General features: G+C 45.1%; 1 protein-coding gene across 1 annotated transcript; it reads left to right on the top strand.

The window, feature by feature from the left end:
* Positions 1-307: 307 nt before the first annotated feature.
* On the top strand, positions 308-27974 carry npc1 (Niemann-Pick disease, type C1). The gene is made up of 25 exons (XM_036518816.1): positions 308-480; positions 5120-5248; positions 5616-5722; positions 6347-6510; positions 8385-8552; positions 8921-9170; positions 9407-9489; positions 11229-11599; positions 12794-13020; positions 13492-13592; positions 13984-14086; positions 14957-15146; positions 15687-15869; positions 17451-17565; positions 17954-18081; positions 18523-18657; positions 19414-19503; positions 19872-20062; positions 20210-20325; positions 21365-21494; positions 21801-21995; positions 22794-23025; positions 24039-24152; positions 25167-25329; positions 26576-27974. The coding sequence occupies exons 1-25, from the start codon at positions 391-393 to the stop codon at positions 26656-26658; spliced, it is 3858 nt and encodes a 1285-aa protein (XP_036374709.1). The 5' UTR covers positions 308-390; the 3' UTR covers positions 26659-27974.

Here is a 27974-nt window from a genome sequence, read left to right as displayed (position 1 = left end):
GATCACCACGAAAAGCTTTAGCTTCTTAAACAGGCAGCAGATTAGGCCACAATAAGAGTTGTGAGACATCAACTGATCATTAAAGTCCAATACAAAAAGATAAGAGCTCTACGTCCTTGTAAGGCAATCCGATTTTTTTTTCTTTTTTTGTTCGATACACCGTGTACTTTGTGTTGTTTTTCTTTCGGGAAAGCTCGCACGATGGGCGATAGGGGGCGCGTATAAGGCTGTGATTGGAGGAGCGCCGGGCGGGGGGGACACCACAAACAGTGACGGTGGATGTGACAACAGGAAGCTGACTAAAGCCCTACAAAATTCGGAAACAGGGCGAGCAGCCTTTCGGTGAATTAACACTGCATACCGGGCTGGGAATAGTATTCCCGTCGCTCGATGGAGGGTAGAATGGGGCGTCCGCCGACGAGAAACCGTTTCGTCTGGTTATGGATCTTAGTGTTTTCGACAACAGTATCACACCGATGGGTGAGTTTATTTTGATTCGTTGTTATATATGATTATAAGTTGTGCATCGTGTTTCTGCGCCGTGCGTTATAAATCTTCCTTAGTTAGCTGTACTAGTTTAAGTATCTCGGAATACCGTGCCGCTGTCAGTTTTTGCTCTCCGTTTTATTTAGCTTGCTAGGCTAAGTTAGCCGATTCCGTCGGCTTTTCGGGAGGCATGGACGAACATAACTTCACTTGCTGCTCTGGCAGATCATGTGAGCTCCGTGTGGGCACAACAAAGGATGATTCTAGGTTAACGTCCCTATTTGGGGTAGCATTACGAAATGTTCTTCTCTTTTGGTTCTGTTTATAGAAAGCGACAGGACATAGTGAAGTAATTGTCACACGCGATGTTTGCAGTCACTTAGTTGCACTTTGAAAGCACGGAGAAACCGGTGCGCTTCGATTGACGGCCAGTTAGCGAGCTAGCTAACTTGTTAGCTACAGCTTGTCGTCAGGGACGCCACAACATTTTTCTGTAGTTATCCCGCCGTGAATTTGATCGTTTTCGCTTTGTAGCTTCCCAGTTTTTGGTTTCGTGTGCTAAGCAGATGGTGTGATGTACCTTTGCGGCAAGTTTTAACTACTTTTGCTTTGTTTGCGGAAAATATGTCACATGGAGAGTCGTAGCTAGCCAACTAACTACAAAGAAGTGCAGTCGCTGCTAACGTTGCCAAAGATCAGTGAGATGCTTGCGGCAATGAACGCGCAAATTGCAGCTAATGTGCTACTCTTGTGTAGCTGGTTAGCTAGCTATGCATATTTTGTGATACGTGTCATGATGGATGTGCAGAATATGTTGATCACCCGGATGAACATCTCAACCATGTCAAAGCCTCATGTTGTTTCGCGCTAAAACTACATGACACTTACCATGAGACAACATTCAGTTCTTAAGTGGTGACATGTTTGTGAGATTCAGAAATTTGTATTTTTTTTCTTTATGGAGAGTAATCATGCTTTATTTATGCATGGCACAATTTTCATTATAAATCGTCATAAATTATACAATTTACTGTTTGATGAAAAGCTAAGTGCACAATATTAATGCTGACTAAATACACTATACACTCTTATTAACTTGTGCGTGGGCCTGTGCTCCTAACCCGGCATGTTTGCTGCATGAGGTTGTAGGCCCTCTGATAACTTCGAAGGGCAGTGAATACAGGACAATGCATGGCAACATGTGTGCTACACTACAGCCGTGACAGAAACCATTTGCACGGCTGACAACTGTGGGCGTGGGTGCGGGCGGTTTGACCCATCACCTACTTTGTTAATGGGCCGGTGGTCACTGGTGTAGATTCTGACAGTTCTTGCTCCCTGGTGGTGAGCAGTTCAATAGAAGCATTGTGTAGGAAATGCCAAACGAACAACAACTGTCATCTTTGTGCTGGCACACTCTCATTTGCATTCTAGACAAGTAGGTTACCATGGGCACTCGCGCAGAAAAAACCCCAGAAAAAAGTAATTCTGGGGAAAATGGGCCGTTTTTTATATCTAAACCTGTGATTCGTTGAGTTGTCAGACTAACATGCAGTACTTCTGAAAATGATTTAATAAACCAAAATATTAGTATTCAGAAGGTCGAACAACTGACAGAATTCATGAGGAATTTTTTTTATTATTATTACAAAAACGCCTAAATCCTCCACCAAAGATTTGAAAACGACATGCAGCCAAGCTGTCAGAAAAGATGTAAAGCTAAGTGCACAAGTATTTGTGGTCAGAAAAGATGTTGATGAAAACCGCAAAGGTCAGCTGTAAAATAATACCAGACATGGATCCAGTGTGCTTTTCAAACTTTGTGTTCATGAAGCCTTCCCTCTGACCAGGGAACGGTTGTCGTAGCTCTGTATGTGTGAAAAGTATTGCTCAGATGAGTCATAATTTCCTTCTGGCCTATGAGTGTGGATTAGATTCTCACTGCGCACTCACATGACTGTGAGCAGTGCACTGCCACAGTTTCCTCACATCTGCAAAAAGAGCTACGAGGTCACTTTTGGTGCCCCTAACCCAGTCGGTCCGTTTTGCAGAACGTGACTCTTGACACCAATACATGCATCACCAGCTCAGCTTATTTCTCAGCTTCCTGTCACTGCATGTACTCTGAAAACCTTCCGGCGAGAGAGCACCTGACCGGCACTCCACGGGCTGTAGGAAACACCCTTGGAGTGCATGGGATCTGCAGTCTGAATCAAATTAAACTGTATTTGCAATAAACTGCTTTCTTGGACTATTAAGATGTTTTTTATTTCAGCTTGACCTAAAAAAGAATGAAGTGAAGAAGTACTGAAACAAAAATACAGAGATCCAATTCAGATGCAAAAAGGCATTCAAAGCCAACAGTAAGAGGCAAGGCAGAAGGAGAGATAAAAGCTAAGATATATGGAAAATATGTCCATAGTTCAACATCGAACATATAAAATCTCAACTCTTTTAAGGTGCAGTAAGAAGCAGTATGTTTTGCCTGGGCTGTGGCATGTACTGTAGACTCGCTGTGTTGCAGATAGCCTTTCCATGCTGTACTTTAAAATGCAAATGGTCTACCAATAATAGAATTTGCTTAGTGAAATATTTGCACATCAACCTGCTCTGCATGTTGGCTGCTAAAATGCTTATTGTTAAGGTGAAATGCAGGTAGGCATTTTTTTTTCTTAAATTCCCTCCACCCCCAGCTGTTAACAGGGTTGCAGAGTCAGTAAATTAGTATTGATTTTGGAGGAGGTGTGATGGCCTGTTCAGTTGAATTCAGGTGGCACAATCAGGTTACACCCAGCTTTAATTCAAGAAAAGATATTAGACCCGAGATACCTCCCTCAGTCCAACGGGTGTTGTCTATGCTGTTGAGATAAAGACATTGACTCATAACAAAGGAGTGAAAGAGTCTTGCTTTCTATGGAGTTTCTGTCACTCAGCAGAAATGTCCAGCTTAATACTGGTCTCGTTTTCACAATCCTTGGCACCTGAAGGCCTGCTGGATGCCACAATGAAAATAAAATCTCTATCATGCTACAAGCGTGCAGCCAGTTACCCGTATACTACCTCAGTCCCACTCTAACTGATTGGAGGCACATGGCGGGAGTCATCTGACCGCCCCCCGTGACCAAGACGGCCAATCTCATTTAGACCTGTCCGCTGTCCAGCCGGCTCTGGCAGCATCATCGCTTGGGCTGGGGCGTTCTTGTGCGGATTTGGACGCAAAGGGTGACGCAAGGCCATGTAAGTGGCATGGGAAGAAACAAACAGGACGCGGCTTTATTCTGAACACCTCGCCTGAATTACACGGCCTGGGTAGTGTTAAAGATCACAGTGAATCACAGGCAGAACAGACAGGCGAGGCCACTTTGGAGAAGGCTGTTGAAATTGGTTTATGAATCTGATTTCCTCGCCTGTTACTTCCTGAAAGGAATGACAAATAAAGCTCTGTCACACTGACGTGTTGAGTTGGGGTAAAGGGTAGCATATTTCTGGGTTTAGGTGGCGGTGTGAGGGGAAGTGTGTGTGTGTGTGTGTTTGTGTGCTAGATTGCACATTTGATATTTGGTTTTTTACTTCCCTAAAAACGGTTTATTCTGGGGGCTTCCGAGTGGCTTAGTCAATTCCGGTGCTTGTTCAACATGCAAGCTGAGCCCTACAGACTCAGACGCGGGTTTGAAGCTGAGTTGTATCATTTGCCGACAATGACTTCGAGTTCAGAGCCGCAGAATGCAGTTGGCTTCATTCTGATGGGAAAGGGCAGGTTTGCCAGGATCTCCAGGAAGACATCAGTGGAGGTGCATGTTTTCTTCCACTGTGGTGCACCGTGGGGGCTTGTAGTATGAACATTTACTTGGGCAAGTTCTTATCTGACCCAAAAATGTGGAAAGTCATCCCCCAGCTTTTTGCTGTTTGCTGTGCGTGCCAGCCGGAGTTTGTTCTATTTGTGTGTTCCATCCATACCCTTGATTACGTGATTCAAACAATGAAAATCAATTATTCAGATCAGTTAATCCGTCGGGTTGTGTGCTCAAGATGCTGAGTAACTGATTACTTGTCTTGGAGGAAACCAAGAAAATCAGCATTATTTCAGAGCTCCAGAATAAGGGTGCTGCATACCTGTGCTGTAGATATCCCTGGCAAGATTTATGGCATTCAGGCTCTCTCCACCTCTGGTGTTTATCACACAGACCTTGAGGATGAGAACAAACTGAACTGGGAGACCCATTGGCAGGACACATCATGCCTTCAGTGGCCTTTTGCTTATTCTGTGTAGTGGTGCACATTGAATCTAGTTTAAGAGGTTGCAGATGGCTGCAGTTGAATCAGGATTCCACCCGCAGCATCTGGCGTTAAAGCGAAACCATGCATGAATCGCTGAAAAACAGATCACCTCTATCTGGAGTTTAACCAGCTGGAGCCCAAATGATGCCCAAAATAAGTTGCATACAGACTGATTGGTCCACATTTCCAGCCAAATGGCATTTGATGCAAACACTCCCAGATTGTTTGTAATGGTTTGGGCAGTAAGATAACAGATTTAGAGTGTCATACCTATTGGATGAGTATGTGTAGGCCAGGGTTAGGGAGACACTGGTCTTTGGTATGCTCATCACCCTGTTCCCCCCCCTCGCCACAGGTACAAGCCCAGCACTGCGTGTGGTACGGGGAGTGCGGGGAGTCCACGGACGTCCCAGGAAAGAGGTACAACTGTGACTACACCGGCTCGCCCCTCCCCCTGCCTGAGGAAGGGCACGACCTGCTGGTGGTAAGACAACACCCTACCAGGCCTCATGTCACATCATCCACAAGAGAATTCTACCTCATTACAGTATCTGAAAGTATAAATCAACTTTGCTGCGTTTTCACAGTGGTGTGACTCTGTCTGCATTAAACTGTATTGGGTAGCTCTATCACAGTGCTTGTGTGTCAGACAGCAGTATGGATTTGTGGTTTAGGGACTACACAAGAGGCCAGGATGTTTCTCGCACGCCCTTGAACAAGTCAACCCAAAGTGCCTCTGCTGCATAAATGGATGATGTGTTGAGTGTAAACTGTATATATGGGTGCTTAGCAGGAAATTAGATAATGTGAATGAGCCAGGCCAATGTCTTGTGTTTCTGCTTTGTGCATAGGAGCTATGCCCAGGGTACAACTACGGTGAACAGAAGCTGTGCTGCGATGTACAGCAGCTCCAGACTTTGAAAGGAAGCCTTCAGCTACCTCTCCAGTTCCTCTCTCGGTATGTGCTGTCCGTTTCAGCTCTGGTTCCATCTCCGTTAGACTCCATTCCTCTCAGCTGGTCAAGTGAATGATACACTTCACAGGCATTTTATTGGCATGACAGAAAAACACCCATATAGCTGAAGCAGGGGCCGATAATGTTTTTAATATTTATCAAATGGTAATTGGCAGTGTGGTGTAGTGGTAATGAGTTGGGCTCGCAATCAAAAGGTTGCCGGTTCGATACCTCACTGGGGCACTGCCATTGTGCCCTTGGGGAAGGGTAAAGGGAAATTGCCTCTGTAAATATCCAGCGGTGTAAATAGATAATATGTCACCTATGTAAGTCGCTCTGGACAAGAGCGTCTGCTAAATAACAGTAATGTATTTCAGTTAATAGGTGAGCAACAAAAGAATAGCATCCATTTCAAATGATGGTGGTCTATATACAATTACAAAATCTGCAATGCTAAACTTTGGTGACAAAATATTAAAGGAACAAGAGGTGAAGGGGGAAATTGTTATCAAGTGAAGTTGTTGTCTGAAGACAGCTGAAAGGTCAGCATCAGTACTGAAACTCAGAGAAAGTTATTTTTACCAAAGAGGTTCTGCCTAATTGTTTCACACCCTGTTAACCCTGCAGGTGCCCAGCCTGTTTCTACAACCTAATGAACCTGTTCTGTGAGCTAACGTGTAGCCCTCGCCAGAGCGAGTTCCTCAACGCCACCAAGTTCACCCCGGACCCCACCCACAACAAGACCAACGTGGTGGAGGTGCAGTACTACATCGGACAGACGTTCGCCAATGGTGAGGCCGCGGCAGACGTGTCTTTGGAGTCCCGACCGCAGAGTCGCTGGCGTAGGGGTTTAGTGGGAAGCTTCCACTGCGCTTTCATAAAAAAACATTTTAAAAAACCCTATTAAAGCTGAAATGAATCCTGTATGTCAGATGTAGGTAGTGCTGGTCCCCACATACAGTGTGTGATGGTCAGCTCGGCAGAATCATGTAAAATTATTAACAGCAATGTAAACAGTTTTATTCAAGGCAGCAGGCTCTTGAGGTGTTATTTGATCTCTAACTGGGGCTCCTCAGGGATGTCCTGGGACGTAGCAGTGTACTCTCCGAGCTGGCATTTGAACCCGAGTCACCCAGTTCTGTAACAGTTACTTGGCAGGAGCTCTTTTTGGCAGCGGGGGCCTGTGGAATCGATGCAGGGTGATGGCAGTTCCCAAATCTGCCCTGTCATTGTGGCCCGTCTGGGTCATCACGTAGGCCCAGAGAGCAGCACAGCTCTGTGATCTACAGTACCAGTCAAGCGTTTGGATACAACTTTTATTCTTCATTTTTTCCATTTTAGAATAACAGTAAAGACATCAAAACTGTGAAATAACACAAATGGAATTATGCAGCGACCAACAAAGTGTTATAAACAAATCAAACTTCACTGATCATATTTGTCTAAGAAACAAATTTTAAACATTTAAGCATTTATATCAAAATGTCTTTGAATGCATGTCTCACTATGTTATTTCCCACTGTCCCACTATCTTAATTAGGTATGTCCACACTTTTGACTGGCACTGTGCCTTCAACATTACTACGAAATCAAGAGTCTGTATCTGACTCTCCAAACTTTTCAGCGAGCACATTGTGTAACATCTGATTTTGCGACATCAAAAACCGAAGGGAAGGACTTAGATATGGGTGCAGCCTGTACAATGGATTTTACTGCAGAAAACCTGAGATTTGTGTCAGTGTGATGTATTTGCAAGGCCTCCATCCAGAGAATGAGTAACCAGGCGATAGGTTGGCAGAGCTCTATCTCTGGTCCGGAGGTCTTTGAACCGAAGCAGTCATGCCATCCCATCAATCGGCCCATTTGAGCAGATTGATACAATGATTAACCACCATAGAAATGTGGGGAATAAAATGGTGCTTTCTGCAGTTTCTTCTCAGAATTGATTCATTGAATTCCTGTGATTCATTGAATTCCTACTCGTGACAGTGCATCTAGACAATGTTTACAAGTTATTTTCAGGTCACCGGTCGGATCATTTGATCTTTTGTCAGCACATTGCTGTTGAGTCATGTTGTATGTCAGCATTGCATCGTTCAGTGTTATTTTTCTATTCTATACAGGCCTGTTCAAGACTGGCAATAATTACATATTAATGATTTAAAGCTCAAGCTTTAAATATGGGAAAGGTGCCATTTTAAATGCATACGTCTTCTGTGTCTGCCTTAGTTATAGATTTAAGATAAGATTGATATCTTCCAAGTAATGTCCAGTGCAATCTCAGAATGTTTCTAAGATATTTTATTTAGATAATTTAAGGGGGCAGAGATGTATAGGTGTGGATGTATCAAGGATCACATGAAGGTTAGGTCACATAGAAGCACACGTCGCGAATGGTATTGGAGATTTGGAAACTAATGAAATAGCTTAGACCTTTCTCACATTGTCTTTTAGCAAAATATTACTTCGTAGATCACAAGTTTCAGTCTCATAACCTGTGTCAGAGGAAGCAAAAAAAAAAAAAAAAAAATCCGTAGAGAAGTACGCCTTTTTAGGAACATAAACCTAAAAAGTCAGCGTGCTGCTCGTGGAGAGAGAGAGAGGATTCTGTTCCCTGTCTGAGAGCTGGGTGTAATGTTGTGCCGCTGTTTTGTGTTTGCTTCAGCCATGTACAACGCGTGTAAGGACGTGCAGGCTCCCTCCAGCAACGTGAAGGCCCTGTCTCTGCTGTGCGGGAAGGACGCCAAGGACTGCAACGCCACCAACTGGATCCAGTACATGTTCGACATCAATAACGGCCAGACTCCCTTCCCCATCGATCCCATATTCACAGGCAAGGCACTGTGGATGCACTGGTGCACGCACGCACACACACACACACACACACACACACACACACACAAAAAGAGTACATGCACAGCATATCTGTATAAACCATTTCTGTCTTTCACACACAGACACAAAAATCAGTAGTCATAAGCTACATAATTGCTCACTTTGGTTTCATACAGACAGACAGAAACCTCTTTCTGAGAAATCACACACACATGCACACTATTCCCTGACACCAGGTGCTCTCTCTCTCTCTCTCCCTCCCTCTCCCTTCCCCTCTCTCCCTCCCTCTCACTCTGTCTCTCTCTCTCTCGGTCTCTCTCTCTCTCTTGCTGTGACCCCTGCCTGATTCCGATCTTCACTGTGCAGACGTCCCCGTTGGCGACATGACGCCGATGACCAACAGCACGCGGGGATGCAATGAGTCCCTGGACGACGGCTCGGGGCCGTGCTCCTGCCAGGACTGCACGTTGGTGTGCGGGCCCAAACCTGTGCCCCCGCCCCAGCCCCCGCCCTGGACCATCCTGGGCCTGGACGCCATGACCGTCATCATGTGGCTCTCCTACGTCGCCTTCCTCCTCATCTTCATCGGAGGGGTGCTGGGCAGCTGGTGCTACAGGCAAGGGCCATTACTGCTCAGTGCAAATCCGCACATCGCATCAGCACCGTTTAATTATATAAATGAAGGAAATGAATGAGTAATTTCATTAAGGTTAAACCCCTCTGTGACCTTTCCACCCATTTCTATGGTGATGTTGCAAAGGCAGTAGATAGTAATGCTAAACAGAAGTCCGTAATGCAGTGTTTCCGTTGCCGGATGACCTGACTGTGTTTTCCCCAATGGTTTCCTTGCAGGAAGAGGACGATCCTGTCTGAATACGGGCCCATACTGGACAGCAACAACACCCACTCGATAAACAGCAGCATGACTGAACAGGGTGGGTGGCCCGCCATACAGCACCTCGTCAAAAGTTTAGACACAACTTTTATTCTTTAGTTTTACTATTTTCCAGACTTTAGTAAAGACATCAAAACTATGAAATAACACTAATGGAATTATTCAGTGACCAAGAAAGTGTTATAAATATTATATTTTAGATTCTTCAAAATAAACAAAAATATTTTTTTACATTTATTTTTTTTTTTGGAAAGAAATTCACACGTAGGCATCAACTTCACTATTTATATTTGACTAAGAAATAAATTTTAAGTATTTAAGCATAAGTCAAAACGTCTTTGAATGCATGTTGCACATTATCTTAGCTGTGGTCAAGTGTTTGGCTGGTACTGTAGCGTCTATGAAACAGACAGCTGTGGTGCCCTGGCTCTGTTCTTGTTTTATTTACCATATCTGTTTTTCCACCAAAGCGTATCTGAAGTAGGCTACTCGTAACCTGGAGGGTAGCATTTCGAATTGAAGATGGGGGGTTTCAGTGAAGCCTTTGTTATGATGGTTTATTTTGTGGGAAGTGAGCTATAAAAGGTGTTTCTGCAAAACAGCACAAAACATTTCATTGAAGGAACTTAAAATATGAGAAGGAAGAAGGAAGGCAAGTAATAAAAAAAAAAAAAAGCCAAAATGTATCACATCTAAGAATTTGACCATCAGTGGCATTTGACAACACCTGTGTTATATTTTTAGTCTCTTTCACAGGGGTTTCAGTTCCACATTGTTTTATCTCATAGACTTCAGCTGTGTTCTCAGTAAGGTTTTCATTCTTTCGCTTCCTAATGCTGCTTAGTAAAGCTCAGTTTCTGCCTCAGTGGTTATTAAGCTTTCATTTATCTTAAGGAAGCCTGTCACATTTGCGTAGATTAAAGGAAGTGGTACCTGCATGTTAATGCGAAAGCACATGCAGATACAGACCACTGAGTCATATGTCGTCAAGGTGTGTAAGGTGAATTTCACAATAACCTGCTCTACAGCTTTTTATTGTGAGGTAAGCAGCTGAAACAGGGTTTCCCACAGCACTGTTCCCTGTGTGGTATTACAGTTGAGACTGTCTTCTGTTTGATGTCATACTCCCAATCAGGACTGTTCTTGCTGTGATGTTGCGTTCACAGTCAGAACTGTTCTTGGGTTGTTGTCACGATCACGGCATTATTTTCGGTGTGTTGTCACAATTTCAATCCCAACGGGCCTGCAACGTTTAGTCTGTCACTCCCTGGTTCTTCCCACCCAGTTTCCACCCTCTTCTCCACTCTTCTTTTAAAATAAAATCGGTGTAAAAATACTCTGGTGTCTTATTACATTACTACAGTGTCAACCTTTCACTCTTTGTTCCCAGGAAATGTCCAGAAAATATAGTACCAGTCAAAAGTTTGGTCACTTTTCTTTCTTTAGTCTTACTATTTTCCACTTTTTAGATTAATAGTAAAACCATTAAGTATGAAATAACACAAATGGCATCAACTTCACTATTTATATCTGTCTAAGAAACAAATTTCAAGCATTTTAGCATGTGTTTAGATCAAAATGTCTTTGAATGCACGTTTGCCATTATCTTAATCAGGTATGTCCAAGCTTTTGACGGGTACTGTAGATGAAATTTAGAACCAGTTTTACCATTTCACGCTTGAGACAGGAATCTTGTTGAATTAGCCCTTGCTCTGTTAGTCACTGAGAATAAATGTGACGAGCGTGTCCCCCCCCCCCCCCCCCCCCCTCTCTGCACAGACGAGGTGACGTGCTGCGAGACACTGGGTGAGCGCTTCGAGAACGCGCTGCGGCAGATCTTCTGCCGCTGGGGCTCCTTCTGCGTGCGCCGCCCGGGGCTGGTGGTGGCCACCAGCCTGGCCCTGGTGGCAGTCTGCTCGGGGGGCCTGGCCTTCATGCACATCACCACCGACCCCGTGGAGCTGTGGTCCTCGCCCAGCAGCGAGGCGCGGCAGGAGAAGGACTACTACGACGCCCACTTCGGCCCCTTCTTCCGCACCGAGCAGCTCATCATCACCACCACCCTGGACACCGCCTCCATCTACTCGCCCTACTTCGGCGGCCCCGACGTCCCCTTCGGGGCTCCCTTAGACAAGGGCGTCCTGCATCAGGTACGCGGGGGACCGTGGGAGTTGGAAACAGGAAGTGCTAATGCTAACCTCTGCTAAGCGAAGGATAGCAAATTTTTCATCACCACATTTGGTTTTTGGACTGTGTAGATGGAGGTTATAAACCTCTTTTTACAAAAGCTCTTTTCCGCAGTTATGGTAGCATGGGCTCTTGAAATAAAATTAATTTCAATTTTCAATTTCAATTTCAGTTTATTTATATAGAGCTTTTTACAACATGAGTCCACAGTGGCAAGGAAAAACTCCCTGACTAATAGGAAGAAACCTTGAGCGGAACCAGGGTCAGAGGGGGAGCCCATCTGCTTCTGACTGGCACTGGGTGGACAAATAGAGTAGGGCATATGGGGAAAATAAGGAGGGATTTGAAAAGTAACCACAACAAGACTGTTTAATTGGGTGTTCCAAACAAAAGGCAGTTCAAGCCAAGGGCCCCTGCATAGCTCTTCTCTCGGCTTTGCTCCCTCAAAGTGTCATGCTTAAAATGTCCACTCACTTAGAAATCAAAATAAAGACTGCACCTGTGAGCTATTTAAGATGTAAAGCCCTTGAATTAACTATGACCTCCCCCCCTCAGTGGTATAATTTTTTTTGTTAGTGGTTAGGGTGCGTGTCAGAGCTCTGATTCAACAAGTGGAATGTGTTGAGCATTCTTTTTGAAGTATGCAAGAAAAAAGAAACGCTAAAACAGTCACAGAAAATGGCTTAGCAGATTTTGCTAGTACTGCCAAGGGTGACTTTTTTAAACTTCTTAATTGAATCACAGCAATTTGTCGACGAATCACACATGCCGGCAAATCTAACTGATTAACCCTAAAATAATTGGTGCACTGTTTTGCAACCATTTAGCTACAGCATTGAAAGTGGTGTGGTTTTTTTAGGCTGCCAAAAATAATTTTAAGTGGATTGGTCATTCTGCAGTCATGTGCTTGTACAGTTTAATCATCTTAATTCTGCTGTTTATCAAACCCATTTTGTTTTTTTGTCCCAAGTTATTTCAGTTACATTACATGCATTTAGCAGATACTAAATATACTACAGAGTGACTTCCAGCACAATAGAATAGAAGTGTATCTGTTCAAGTTAAAATTTTAATATTTAGATATTTCTGATATCTGAGTTTCCCAGTGGAGCCCGCTGGCGTGGGCTCTCTCTCCTACTAAACTTTCTGTGCCACAGGTGCTGGATCTTCAGGACGATGTCACAAACCTGCAGGCCACGTACAAGAACGAGACGGTGACGCTGAAGGACATCTGCCTGGCTCCCCTGGCGCCCTACAACGACAACTGCACCATCCTGAGCGTCCTCAACTACTTCCAGAACAGCCACGAGGTGCTGGACCACTGGAAAGGGGACGAGTTCTACACCTACGCCGACTATCACAGCCACTTCCTGTACTGCGTCAGGTGAGCACCGCCTGCTGGCTACGCTGTGACGTGGCCAATTCCTTAGTTGTCCATTTATTTGCACACATATTAATTACAAGCAATTTACTCATGGGTTGTTGTGATGAACAATGAAAATTTGTGAGAATGGTGACACTTTTTGAGCACTGTTTACAGAATGCTGTAAAATGTGAATATAATATCGAAACCTGTTATTAATAAAAGAAAGTAGTAGCTCCACAGCCCTCAGGTTGTTATGCTTGTGCTCTTCAGAGGAAGTAGCTAGTGTCAGTGAAGTTAGACTTTCCCTACTCATGACCGGGACTTTTTTAGCTTTTCTTTTCCCTGGTGAATATGCAAATTTGGTGGCCAGGGTTCTCAGTATCACTGTGAAAGTGTAACAGCGTGGTCTGGTTGCTGTAACATTATGGTAAGGTTTCTAGGACATTGTACACGGTGCGTGGGAGTAAACTGTTCCTCTCCACCCTTCAGTGCTCCAGCGTCGCTGAATGACACCGGACCTCTTCACGACCCCTGCCTGGGGACATTTGGTGGCCCCATCTTCCCCTGGCTGGTCCTGGGAGGGTATGACGGTGCGTGACCTTAGCAACCGAGTCCACCAGACACCACACAAAGTGCTAAGACATTAGGACTCTCTGCATTATAAAAAGACCAAGAGAAATGCTTCAGAGGACAGCTTAGCTAGAAGGTAGAACACAGAGAAAGTGCCTGGTTGGGCATATGTAGTTTTCATAACCCTGCTTGGCATGACCTGCAGTATAGCTGTTATATCTGGCAAAAATATTTCCATGGAGTTCCTCAAATGCCTATTCCTTTTATTGCAGATTATGTCTAACTCATTTCCAGCTCCCGTTACATATTTTTATCTTTCTAAATGAAAGATGAAATGAGGCAAACCACCTGCGTGTTCCATGTATTTCTTCAAACAAAGCCCTTATTGCAGTTCCATTTGTCCGGCCACAGACACTAACTACAACAATGCCACCGCGCTGGTGATCACCTTCCCTGTGAACAACTACCTCAACGACACGGAGAAGCTGGGCAAAGCGCTGGCCTGGGAGAGAGAGTGAGTACAAGAGCGCTGCCCCCACCCTCCTTCCTCTCCAGGCCTCATACAGAGCAGGGACACAGTCACCAGCACTGACCCAGCACGTATCACTAACATCAAACACAGCCTGTATGTAATAGTACAGTATACTCTCACCTCATTGGCTCCTGTCATTCCCAGAGCACCCTCTGGAAAATAAGCACTACAGAACTGCAGAAATTTGTGTCAGAGCAGAGATGTTCAAGTCTGAGGGCATCGCTGTTGGTCATAGATTTTGTGGAATGGGAGTGAATGGGGGCACTAGATACATACGCATGTAAATGTACAGAAATACATTTTTGAAGCAATGCCTGAACCAAACATAGTTATGAAAGGCCTGTTGGACGCTGTGAACCATGAGACGTTGTCAGCGCTAACACTGCTGCCTCCGACACTCCTCCTTTATGTAATGCCATGGGCAAAAACATCAACAGTAATCGTTCACTTTTGTATTGCACTTGAAATATTGATGGATTGCTTTGTCGGAACATGTTTCAGGGCTGTGGAAGGCAGTACTGTCTTCTGTTTTGGGGAAGAGGAATGTTGTTACCATCAGCATCATATTTTGCTTAGCTATTGCCCCCAGGCACCCAGTGCTCCAGTAGTTAGGGTAAACTGCTTTGCTCAGGTGCCACTCAGCTTGGACCCACAGCGTTCTACTTAATGCACCATTACATTACATTGCATGCATTTAGCAGACGCTCTTATCCAGAGCAACCTCCAGCACAATAGAACATTAGTGTGTCCATTCAAGTTAAACGATCATCAATCCCAGCAATCCCAGCAGCCTGATATGTCCCGCGCCTAAACGCCCCTCTCGCCCTCTCCCCCCCCCCCCCCGCCCCGCAGGTTTATCCGTTTCATCAAGAACTACAGCAACCCCAACCTGACCATCGCCTTCAGCGCCGAGCGCAGCATTGAGGACGAGATCGACCGCGAGAGCAACAGCGACATCAGCACCATCGTGGTCAGCTATGCCATCATGTTCGTCTACATCTCCCTGGCACTGGGCCACATCAACAGCCTGCGCCGGCTGCTGGTGCGTCCGCCGAACCAACAAAACCATCCGCTATTACATTACATTTACTTAAAGACCTATATGGTGTGTGCGTGTGTATGCGTGCATTTTACATTTACATTTATTCATTTGGCAGACGCTTTTATCCAAAGCGACTTACATAGGTTACAGTTGTTTTTACAATGTTATCCATTTATACAGCTGGATATTTACTGAAGCAACTATGGGTTAAGTACCTTGCCCAAGGGTACAGCAACAGTGTCCCAGCGGGGATTGAACCGGCAACCTTTCGGTTACGAGTCCTGCTCCTTAACCACTATGCTACACTCACACAAATCTAAAATATAAGGACATAAAGATCTTCCTAAATGATTTTTATATTATTAGTATTTCTTATCTTGGGTATTACTCATAAGTATTTTAGGTATGCCCTTGATTATTTAAGAGAATGATTTTTGTATAATTTTTCATTGATGCTTTAAGCTAATAGTAAGACATGGTGATAATGTAGTCCAGTATAGACAATGTGAAAGACTGTGACCGTCTTTTTGTGCGAGACAGGTGGACTCCAAAATCTCTCTGGGCATCGCGGGCATAATCATCGTGCTGAGCTCGGTGGCCTGCTCCCTGGGCATCTTCAGCTACGCCGGCATCCCCCTCACCCTCATCGTCATCGAGGTCATCCCCTTCCTGGTGCTGGCCGTGGGCGTGGACAACATCTTCATCGTCGTGCAGACCTACCAGGTCTGTCCGGGGAAAGGCGTCATACCACATAGGTCACACCACCGAGCCACGCCACATTCTCACCAGTGCTTCCGATCACAGCACTGGCTGGCACGGTTAGCGGTCTAGACCCCCCCCCCCCCCTGCGCAGCTCGGTTAGATATCTTGTGGCACGGCAGTGTTTGTTTACCAAGGGCAGACGGAGGCGTGGTCGGCTGCTGCGGTTTCATGCGAAACCACCTGTGGTTAACGATTCTCTTCTTCTAAAAGTGCTACCAATGCCTGCCTTTCCGTGCGCACTGTATTGGCTGTTTGGGTGCTTGTGAAAATTTTGGCACTTACCCAGTATAAAGTTCAGTGAGGCAAAATACAGTTGCGTCATGACAAATTCCTCAGAAAAGCGCATGTAATCTGTGCAGAGGGGAGTGCCGTTAGGATGGGACTGTACCGTGAGCTGTGACCACACTCAAGGAAAGATGGTGTTGCCATGCTCAAACACAGCATGTGACAGCGTTGCTGTGCTGCGGTCAGAAAGAGGAACTCTGAGGTCGCTCTGTTTGTGCCCCCCCTCCTCTGTCACATGTCACATGTCACATAGAGGCCGATTCTGCGAGACAGGTGTCGGGGGGGCAGCCAGACTGCAAACAGCCTGAGTGCTCATCAGAGGTGAGGGCGAGACATAGAGAGTTTCGGTTCTCATTGCGAACACGACACGAAATCTAGTTGCGAAACCTCTAACCTTGTGAGCAAAGGGGAAGCTAATGGAAACCAACGGGTGCGCAAATAGTAATTGTAGAATTTCAGCAAGTGGTTAGCAGAGATCTTCACTGACACCCGCCTGAGGCAACATGGGAATGCAGACTCCCAGGCCCCCTTCAGCAGAGGTGCATGAGTCCAAATGAGAGTGCAGTTTGTGCCATTGTGTGGCTGCAAGATTAGAACATTGAATTTTTGGTGTGTGTGTGTGTATGTGTGTGTGTGTGTGGTTGATGATGTGTGATATTAAAGCGGGTGTTGGTGTGTGACGTGGCTTTGGAGATATCGTGCGCATATGTATGTGTGGGAGACCAGCGCGCCTGAAGCTGCCTGAACGCAGATGCCACTGAAGAGTGCGTGTGGTTTCCTGGGATGTTAGACTGCTATGTGTGCGCACGGGCGCTCAGGGCTGCTTTTTACGATGGCACTTGCAGAGGTTGATTTTTAAACAGAAGGTCACAGGTTCTGTTCATAGGGTGGCGTTCTGCTGTCAGAATGTTTGGTACTTTACCTCAATTCTATTAAATTGCAGTCTATATGGGTCACCCTGGATAAGGGCTTCTGGCAAACTGATTAATACATTATATCATTGTCATTTCCATAGGTTGCTGTTTTTTCATGTTATCCATGCATACAGCTAGATTGTGCTGTAGCTGAAGCAATTTTGGGTTAAGTACCTTTCCCAGGGGTACAACAGCAGTGCCCCAGCAGGGAATCAAACCAGCAACCTTTCAGTTATGAGCCCTGCTCCTTACCGCTGTGCTGTATTGCCACCCCGTAATAATGGTAAGAGTAACGAATAATAGTAATTACTGTGCTGAAGCGTGCCTGCTTCTGGCCCCGCAGAGGGACGAGCGCATGCCACAGGAGGAGCTGCACCAGCAGATCGGGCGGATCCTCGGGGACGTGGCCCCCAGCATGTTCCTGTCCTCCTTCTCCGAGACCGTGGCCTTCTTCCTGGGTAGGGCCTCGCCTCACCTCTTCAGAAGTGACTCAGAGCTCACTGCAGCTTCCTCTTGTCGAAGGGCTCCTAGAATTACCTCCTCCGCAAAAAAGTAAATTTGGAAGGGAACGTGTCTGGGTGAAAGTTCAAAGATTTATCGGTTAGCATTGTGTTAGCTGTATAGTTGGAGTGTAAATATTTCCTCCAGCCATACAGTTTCCCAAAGCTCATTTCCAAATATTTATGTACAGAGCCCCAAGTAGATATGTGTGTTTTATGATTCAAGATAACTTTATTTGTAGTGTTACCCATTGAATTTTCTGTAACACGCATTATATAGCTGTGGCATAGGGTGGTGAGTGCAGTTTCTGGAATCTTATCTCTCCAATGCTGTAAACCTCTGCAGGAGCCTTGTCTACCATGCCTGCAGTGAGGACTTTCTCCCTCTTCGCCGGGCTCGCCGTCTTCATCGACTTCCTGCTGCAGATCAGCTGCTTCGTAAGCCTACTGGGGCTGGACATCAAGAGGCAGGAGGTGAGGCAGCACTTAGGGAACAGATCTTAAAAATCTTTGCTTCGCCCTGAAATAAAGTGTCATGTATTTCTGATCGTGCAGACGTTACAACATCAAAGGTAGCCAAAAGCATGGGGTGTTCAGGTGACTTTTAGTCAACGATGATGCATGTAAAAATTGGACAGTGTGATGGTTCATGTGTATGATACATTGTCCATAAACTTGGCTATTCCCTATTTCTGACCCAGCTGACATAGAATTCAATCAAATTAGCATTGACTTATTTTGGATAGCAAAGAAGAAACTGTGTACAGAAGCATTCATGCTGAATAGTAGAGTTTTTATGTATAAATTATCATGTTGGTTGGAGTTATTAGCTCATTACCGGAAGAGTCAGGAGGCTTGCGTTTGGCCTCGTGTGAAACACTGTGACATGCCGTGACTGTCTCGCTGCACTGACAGGCCAACCGCCTGGACATCGTCTGCTGCATGTCGCTGCCCGATGGGCAGGAGGAGAGGACCGATGGCTGCCTCTTCCGCTTCTTCAAAAAGGCCTACGCCCCCTTCGTCCTGAAGGAGTGGGTGCGACCCATCGTGGTTAGTACTGCCCACCTGAGGAAAGACTGGACTCCACACTCAACCACCAGCCTTGACATTTAGTAGCACTGACATGTGTACACATGGCATTTAATAAGCACTGTGTTCAAAATTCCACATATAGAACAATTTGTAATATTAGGTTCAGTCTGGTGTAAAGGGTATCTGAGTAAGCAGTCTGTCAGGGCTCAGGCACCGACTCAAACGCTGACCAGACGTACTCAGGTTCCACGGGGTTTTATTGAAGTCGCAGGGCAGGTTCTTAATGGCAGAACAGGCAGGGTCAAAAACCAGAAAGGCAGTCCGAGGCAAGGCAGACGAGGAACAGGGATTGGGGCAGGGCTGCAACACATGGGAACAGTAAACAAAAGCACATGGACCACATTGACAGACAGGGAGAACACCAAAACAACCGCTAGGGGGCCGGAGTACTGACACAGTCTTCATTACGGTAATGTCATTAAAATGTGTTTTCCTTCAGTTTTTAACGTACCTACCTAAAATGTAAATGTGAATCAGGATAACTTCGCTTTTATGTGTTTTCCTCAACACGGTGATACAGAAAAATCCAACACAGCACAGCTGCTGAGGTAGATGAAATACAGCTATAGAAATGGGTCTGCACTGCCACTCAACATTACTAGCCTCAACTCTGCACTCAACATTACTAGCCTTAACCAGATGCCAAGCAGCTTGGAATAGGAGTCATATGTAGTCGTGGTGTAAGAGGATTAACGCACGTTACTCTTCTCTCAGGTGGCTGTGTTTGTCGGCATGCTGTCCTTCAGTATAGCCGTGACCAACAAAGTGGAGATCGGACTGGACCAGAAGCTCTCCATGCCTGACGTAAGTGGGCCGTGACCCAAACCCATGTGGTCATATGTGAAGGTCAGAAAATGTCTCTCTCTCATTGACCTTGAAAGCTTTCTAGAATCATAAAGACCATAGACTGATAAGTAGATTTTTTTCCCTGTGAGGTACATGAAACTTAACAGAAGAGAAACTCAAAGTGGGTCATGTGGACCTTTCTGCTGGACCACATCATCGTGGTCTGTCGCCATAAACACACTCGTGTTTAGTTTGGAATAAACTGGAAACTGCTTTGTAGAACTTGCTTTCCCTCCTATTAGCGATGTAATACTAACACATACTTCTCTGGTGATACGGATGCTGCCCTACTCGTTCTAAGCAGGCTTTCTTTGCTCCCTGTGTAGGACTCATACGTGATGGACTACTTCACCAACCTGAGCGCCTACCTCCACACCGGCCCGCCGGTATACTTTGTGGTGGAGGACGGCCATGACTACCGCACCCTGGAGGGTCAGAACAGCATTTGCGGGGGCGTGGGGTGCAACAACAACTCCCTGGTCCAGCAGGTCTACACCGCCTCCCTGATCAGCAACTAGTAAGTCAGCGCAGCTCAGGGCAGCTCTGTTTAACTTCATTTATTTTTATTTCATTTCATTTCCACTTACTGTAAGAGATATGAAAAAGGACAAAGAAACTTGTGCAGTGATAGTATGCTGAGGTATCCTCTTCCTCTTCCTCCCAGCACCCGCATTGGCTTCACTCCATCCTCCTGGCTGGATGACTACTTTGACTGGGTGAAGCCCCAGTCCACTTGCTGCCGCTACTACAACTCCACAGGGGACTTCTGCAACGCCTCAGGCAAGCCACGCCACTCTGGGTCACCACCATACCAGCAAAGCATAACCACATCCATTCAGGGCTCCTACACAAATCACAGTTACATTTTCATAACTTTTCACGCTTTAAGCAGCTAGAAATCCATAAAATCTCTGCAGGTGGCAATGTGGCGTAGTGGTAAGCAGCAGGGCTCGTAAACTAAAAGGTTCAATTCCCTACTCAGGCAGTGCTTCTGTATCCTTGGGCAAGTTACTTAACTCACAATTGCCTCAGTACATATCCAGCTGTAAAGTGGATAACATGTAAAAATTGTAACCTATGTAAGTCACTCTACATAAGAGTGTCTGCTAAGTGACATATAATGTATAATGTGTTTATCTTGAGCATGGTGGATTGATTGATTGATAAATGAATTGATGTTAAATTGTATGCTTTTGCCTACCGAGGAGAGACTGAATCCCAGAACAGGAAGAGCTTCCATGTTCTATCAGTGACCGATCATAGTGTATTACTGTGGACAGCCAAGTGTTTTGATTGGTTCATATGAGTCAGTAGCTGACAGGACGTGGTATCTCCGCCCATTATAGAACTTTTTACATCAGGTCATAGTGTAGGTGTACGTTGCATCCCTAACAGAATGACACACTACTCACACCGTATACTGTGACTCTAGGCCGGGGACACGGTGTACCTCTGTCAGTGCTTCCGGGGACAAGGACAACCCCGCGGCAGGCATGTTAATTTACAACAGCTCTGCCTGCCCTGACCCCTAATTTTTCAATGAACCTAACCCCAGGTCTTTGCCAAAAAAGTTGCAACTGGAATGCCAACTGCAGTGGACTGCTGCAAGCTACATTTGTCCTCTGAGAGGCCTGATACTATGTGTACAACCTTTGAGCCCAACCAAATGAAGTAACGGTTTTTCTACTGTGAAACAATAGTAGAATAGTTTTACAGTCTTCCAGGTTAAACTTCTTCAGGCAGGGAGGTCAGGGGAGGCAATGGGAACTCGTTAGTTCACTACTGAAACTTAATTGTCTCTCTCTTCGCTGCCCCGTAGTGGTGGATACGTCGTGTGTACACTGCCGTCCTCTGACTCCAGAGGGGAAGATGAGGCCTGTGGGAGATGACTTCATGAAGTTCCTGCCCATGTTCCTTTCTGACAATCCCAACCCCAAGTGTGGGAAAGGGTAAGAGCTGGTCCCATGTGGAAATGGATTCTACAAAAATTTAACAGTTGTAATGTGCCACCAGATTTACTCTAATTCGGTGCAATTCTTACATGATATTCTTATTTTATTACTTTCCATTCCTTTTTCAAATGCAGCAGAACATATATTCAGCCTTGTTTTCTGTCTGATAGTCATTGTTTGTTGCCAGTGGTTCTGGAGACTGTGCAGATGGCACTTTCAGATTCTTAAGGTGGACCTTGCGTTTCGGAGCGGGTCTCACCAGTTTCCACTGAAGGTTTCACTGGTTACCGTCTCCTTCCTCAGGGGTCATGCAGCCTACGGCTCCGCGGTGGACCTGACTCAAAACAACACAGACGTGGGCGCCACCTACTTCATGACCTACCACACCATTCTGAAGAACTCCCCAGACTTCATCGAGGCCATGAAGATGGCCCGCGTGCTGGCCGATAACATCACTCAAGCCTTAGGCTCGAACGGCAGCCGCGTCTTTCCTTACAGGTAAAGGGGCGGGCCTCTCGTTGGCACACGGGTGTCAGATTACACTCCCGCCTGCTTGCCTTTGCTAAAGACTTTTTTTTAAACTTTAAATCGGCCAAGAAATTTGATGGATTTTTCACCATAGTGGAGGGACAAGAAAATTTTAACAGTGACTGAAATTGTGCCCCTGTAACGTGATCAGATGTGGGATGTGCAGATCAAACAGCTGGGTACTGCAATGATAGAGTAAGCCTGTTCTCTTCCATAAATCTATTCTTATCCTTAGTCCACAGCCCACTTTTGCGGGAGTCTGAGGCCACTGGCCTCCAGCACTGATGGCCTGATCCTCAGAATTACACTGTAGAACAATTGATTGTGGATAAGTTTCTGGCCCCTTGTCTGAAATACACTCGTTTGACAGCCAGGGCCAGCAGCTGCCAGGCTGAAATGTATCTGGTTTTAGGAAATACCCCTGATGTAAACCGGGAAAGTCAAATCTAAATTCAACTCTGATCTCCTTGAAATCTCTAAATATAATAAAGGTGAATATGTTGGTGTTTAAATGTATTTTTGTTGACCTGAGGGATATTTGTCCTCTCGTCCCATCACGTCACAACCAGCGCCTCTACGACAGACCTGGTCATATTTCTGGGAAGCTGTGCTGGGCAAAACAAATTGAGCCTCTTTATCTATGTCTGTGTGTGGTGTGTGTCTCTATCAGTTGGTCTGTGTGTTGGTGTGTGTGTGTGTATATTTTTAAGTCAGTAATCCAAAACAAGTGAAACATAATTCCCTTTCTGTCCCCCTTTTCTTCTCCAGTGTCTTCTATGTCTTCTACGAGCAGTACCTGACCATCGCCTACGACACTGCCTTCAACCTGGGCGTGTCACTGGCGGCCATCTTCGTTGTGACCACCGTGCTCCTGGGATTTGAGCTGTGGTCGGCTGTCCTGGTCAGCCTGACCATCGCCATGATCCTTGTCAACATGTTCGGGGTCATGTGGCTCTGGGACATCAGCCTCAACGCAGTGTCCCTGGTCAACCTGGTCATGGTGAGCGTGGGGAGCTACTGTATCTCAGGGCTGAGCCCTAAAAAAGAGACATTTAGACACCTGCATTTAATTCCACACCCAGTGTCCCATGCAGCCACACATGCAGTACCAATCAAAAGTCTGGACACAATTTCTATTCTTTATTTTTCACATTTCAGAATAATAGTGTAGACATCAAAACTATGAAATAACACAAATGGAATTATGCAGGGACCACAAAAGTGTTGAACAAATCATAACTATCTTATATTTTAGATTCTTCGATGAGGCAAATTTTTTTTTTTTTTTTTTTTGGGAAGAAATTCATCCATAGGCATCAACTTCACTATTTATATTTGTCTAAGAAACATATTTTAAGCATTTAAGCATAAGTCTTTAGATCAGAATGTCTTTCAACACGTTTCCTATTATCTTAATCAGGTACGTATGTCCAAGCTTTTGACTTGTACTATACAAAAGTCGAAGTAAAGACAGAGCGAGCGAAAAGATGTTTCATTTTCTCTTCTGTCTTTGGAGTGGTTGAATGCACAAACAATTAAGAACAAATGAACAGTGGCATTCAGCACTTTGTCACTTTCATTCCTGCACAGAATTTTTGGGACACGCCCAGAGACCAGGGACAGTCTAAGAGAGTTTAAAGAGAGTTCCCCGAGACCAGGGTTGAGATTGAACAATGTCTCAGTCTCTCCCAGGGTTATTCATGTGGAGCTAGGCCAGATAATAATTCTCTTTGGATGTAGTTATAATACAGTGTCTGAATGCCTCCATGAACATTGCATCTGTACGCATATTTTTGTCCATGAAACATGGGGCTTTCTGGCTTTGTGCTGAAGTCACACCACTGGAAACTGTGACGACTGTGCCAGCCAAGCTGACTCTACATTACGAAAGTGAAAATGGAAGTGTGTGACTGAGATTATGCCCTATCCAAAGTGTGAACCACCAGGATGGCCTTCAGTATTGATTGATCATGTGTTTGTGTGCTTTTGTGTCTGTGTCTGTGTGCGCTCCAGAGCTGCGGGATCTCTGTGGAATTCTGCAGTCACATAGTGCGGGCCTTCTCCGTCAGCACCAAGAGCACCAAGGTGGAGCGGGCGGAGGAGGCGCTGGCCCACATGGGCAGCTCGGTGAGCACGCAGCCCCAATGTCCTGCCTTCACTGCCCAACGTTTACCCAGTGTTCACTGAGCAATCAGCTGGATATAAGGGGTGAAGGGTCTTTCTCACTGTAGCTGGTCCCTGTAGAACAGTTACAGGCCTTGTAAATGACAGATCACAGGTAGTCTTATCTACTTTAAGGCAGATATGTTTATTTAATTGCGCACAATGCAGTCTTTGTGGCTTTTGGGGTAATCAAACGGTAAAATATCTATGTAAAAGCTTTCTCAAGTGTGGGTTTTGTGTCATCTCTTGCCACTGTATACCATTGCGTAAGAGCAACTGTCAATTCAGTGGTAGCATTTTAGTTATTTTAACGACAGCACATTTTGCATGTCATTTTGGTTTATTTCTATACTCTGGATGTGTAGGATTGAGTCCCTTTAATGCACCATTCTGTCATTTTTAAAGAGTAAAGCACTTTAACTACAAAAAATGGCTAAGCACTGAAACGTCAGTAAAGCTTCCTCCATATGTTTTACAGTTGGAGGAAGCAAACGCATGCCCCCTTCTGGCAACATGGGGAATTACTACAGGTCTTTTTTTAGAGCTTTGCGTCAATATAATGTACCATCTTTTATAAATGTGTAGGTGCTTGAGTGGCAGTTATGGCATGAGAATGAGCATGTGATGAGATGTCACCTGCTAGAGCTGGAGTGGAAGAGGGATTAGTTCCCTAGCCTGGCAACCCTTGTCTTCATCCCCCCAAGCTATTCATGTCTCTTCTTGCACAGTCCACATTACAGCTGCCCCTATTCCCCTATTACACAGGTACAGAAAGGGCAGAGGTACACATATCCAAATGAAGCAGGTGCAAATAAAACACACTGACCACGCCACTCATGATTTTTGATTTGAGTAAGCTAAGGAGTTTCAGATGTCTTCGTCCGCAGTATCTCTCCAACGAGGTCATCTGCATCTCTCCCCAGGTGTTCGGTGTTCAGTAGTATCGCACTCAGTTTCTTGCTGATGTCCTCTTCCCAGGTGTTCAGCGGCATCACGCTGACTAAGTTCGGAGGCATCCTCATCCTGGCCCTGTCCAAGTCCCAGATCTTCCAGATCTTCTACTTCCGGATGTACCTGGCCATCGTACTGCTGGGAGCCACCCACGGGCTCATCTTCCTGCCTGTGTTGCTCAGCTACGTAGGTGGGTCTGCTTGTCCCCTGGCTCTTGCTGTCCCTTACTGATGACATCATCTGCAGTTGACGTTGCTTACCATTTCCAGCATTCCATTTCCAGTATTCCGTCTTCAGTTATAATAGGTGTGGCATCTTGATGGGTGGGCCCATCATATGTTATCAGTGACTCTGATTTGAAGCGTTCAGTGTTTCGCTGTGTGGTGAATAGTCTTGATTGGTTCATATGAGTCTGATTAGTAGCACATTGTAGCTTCACCCACTGTATGGATTATGAGGCCTCACTCTAACCATAGGTAAGTATAATCTTTTTCACAGAGTGAGAGGAGGTCATTTAGTTCATTCAAGGTTGCGGTTGATCATGGCTTTTGTCTTTGTTAATGCTTGTGTCTTTACTTGAAGTGTTACTTTCCTAAATAAAATGAACTACACTTGCCTGAAAGGATTGTGATTATCCTCCACCCTCCTACACAGAAACGGTGCTGCTCAGTCATATGACTTCAAATCTCCTTTCCAAGCCTACCACTGAAAACCAGATTTTTTTTCTTACATTTGAATATTATGCCCAAAGCTCTGTATAGTACAAGTGAATAGTTAGTACATATCAAGGAAATGTTCTGTAGAGTTTTGGAAAAAAAAGAGATGGAGTGTGTCTTTGGGAGCATGTCTGACGGACTCAGACAAATTGTATTTCTTTTTATTGTGACTTTTTCCTAGTATGGAACTAAAACTATGCATTCTGTGAACTTATATACATTTTTGTCTCTCTTCAGCTGGTTTTATACGGCACTCATATCTTACAGTTAATCACTTTACGAGATGTCACCGGAATCACATTTGGCTTCTCAGTCAGATTATGTTCCCTTGTGGCTTACAAATTCCTCCACTTGCATCACAGCTAGTTACGTTGGGTGCAGTGCCAGGCAAGCAGGTTCAGCAAAATCAGACTTGTGAGAATTACATTGGTAATGGTAATTGTGAGAATTACATTGGTAATACAGAGTTACACTACATTAGATTATTGGCATTTAGCAGACGCTCTTATCTAGAGCGACTTAGGTTACATTTTTGTTCCTCTCATTTATACTGCTAGATATTTGCTGAGACAATTCTGGGTTAAGTACCTTGCCCCAGGGTAAAACGGCAGTGCCCCAGCGGGGAATCGAACTGGCAACCTTTCAGTCGTTTGTCCCGCTCCTTACTACTATGCAACACTGCCGTCACATCGAGCTGTAACTCATCGACTCTTTCCACAGGTCCCTCCGTGAACAAAGCCAAGGTGACGGCAGCCAACAAGCGCTACGCCGGCACGGAGAGGGAGCGTCTCCTAAACTTCTAACAGCACCGCGGGCGGGGGGGGTGTAGCCAGGACTCCGATCGGTCACCTGCTGACAAGACAGCGCTGGCGCGGCACTGGCCTTTTCTGTGATCGCCTTCACACACGGGCTTCACGCGGAAAGAAAGAAAAGAGAAAACCCAAACGGACCGGAACTTACTCCCGCTCAGGACTACCCACGGCACACTGGAGGCCTTGCAGGGCTAGGCATTTTGTTTATTTTTTTTTCCTTCCTCCTCACACATGAAGTCTCCTCTCCAGCAACACTAAGCTCACCCGACCGTACGCTGCTGTGCCTGGGTCAACCTTTTTTTTTTTTCTTTTGGTCATCGACGTGAAGCGGTCGGTGTGAAAATGGGAGAAAACCTCACCAGTGCTTTCCACTATGCAAAGAACAGTGCAACTGCCTTTTGCTGCTCTCAACCTAACCTTAGGGAAACGCATCAGCAAAAGATTGGTTCAAACCGACCAGTGTTCAGTTTGTTTTGGTTGTAGAAAAACCCAACTGTATAAAAACTTGTAAATCTTTATTGACAAAAGCATTTTTTGTAAAACATCAGATTAGACATATGAAACTAATTTTGTACAGGTTCTACTGTAAAAGATCAAGGGATGCAAGACACGCAGGCTAATAGAACAGCTGGCTTTGGAAAGGCTGGCTCCCTATACACTTGCTTTAAATAATCTACTTTGTTGGAAAATAGGAATTGGGAAATTTGACTGGAATAATCCATATAGAATAATTCCATTGTTAGAGATAGCATGGGTCAAACCACATTCTGTTATAATCAGAGCTCAGTTTGTTTGAATACGCCATGTGCTCACTGGTTCACCTAATTGTTTGGAACGGGAGAATTCCCTTCGTGACATAAGCGTAGGTGTGGCCATAGATGTAGAATTACTAGATTTGTCTTAATGTTTATTATGAGATTCTTTCCAGTGTTTTTGTTGTATCCACATGGGAAGAATCAAAGATGTAGCACACTGTACATTCAACTATTACACTGAGTTGAAGTAGTCGATCTAGTAATCTGCTCTAGTTATGGGCATGACCTAAACCTCAACTGTATGAGATTGCCACAGATTTACAGGGTTCGTGACTTTATGTTACTGTGAATGGCATGTGGTAGAACTTAACCACTACTGCCATGGCTAGATTATCAACAGAGTTCTGCTGAGCATTGAAACTGACTGAAATGTTAAAGCAAATTTAATTTTATCTATTTTAAAGTTTGTGGTTTTGAATGATAAGCTAAGATACGGAAATTCGTTATGATGGTGTTGGATGCACACACCCCCAGTTTCTAAGATTTTTGAAA

The sequence above is a fragment of the Megalops cyprinoides genome, chromosome 24 (assembly GCF_013368585.1).
Source record: "Megalops cyprinoides isolate fMegCyp1 chromosome 24, fMegCyp1.pri, whole genome shotgun sequence".
Taxonomy (NCBI): domain Eukaryota; kingdom Metazoa; phylum Chordata; class Actinopteri; order Elopiformes; family Megalopidae; genus Megalops; species Megalops cyprinoides.
The sequence above is the reverse complement of the archived record's forward strand: the minus strand, read 5'-3'. Positions and strand labels throughout refer to the sequence as shown.

Bases quoted from the DNA above. Each gene is read 5' to 3' on its own strand.
- npc1 (XM_036518816.1), top strand. From the start codon at position 391: ATGGAGGGTAGAATGGGGCGTCCGCCGACGAGAAACCGTTTCGTCTGG. The intron at 11,600-12,793 runs GTACGCGGGGGA...TCTGTGCCACAG, and splicing joins ACAAGGGCGTCCTGCATCAG to GTGCTGGATCTTCAGGACGA. The intron at 23,026-24,038 runs GTGAGCGTGGGG...TGTGCGCTCCAG, and splicing joins CCCTGGTCAACCTGGTCATG to AGCTGCGGGATCTCTGTGGA.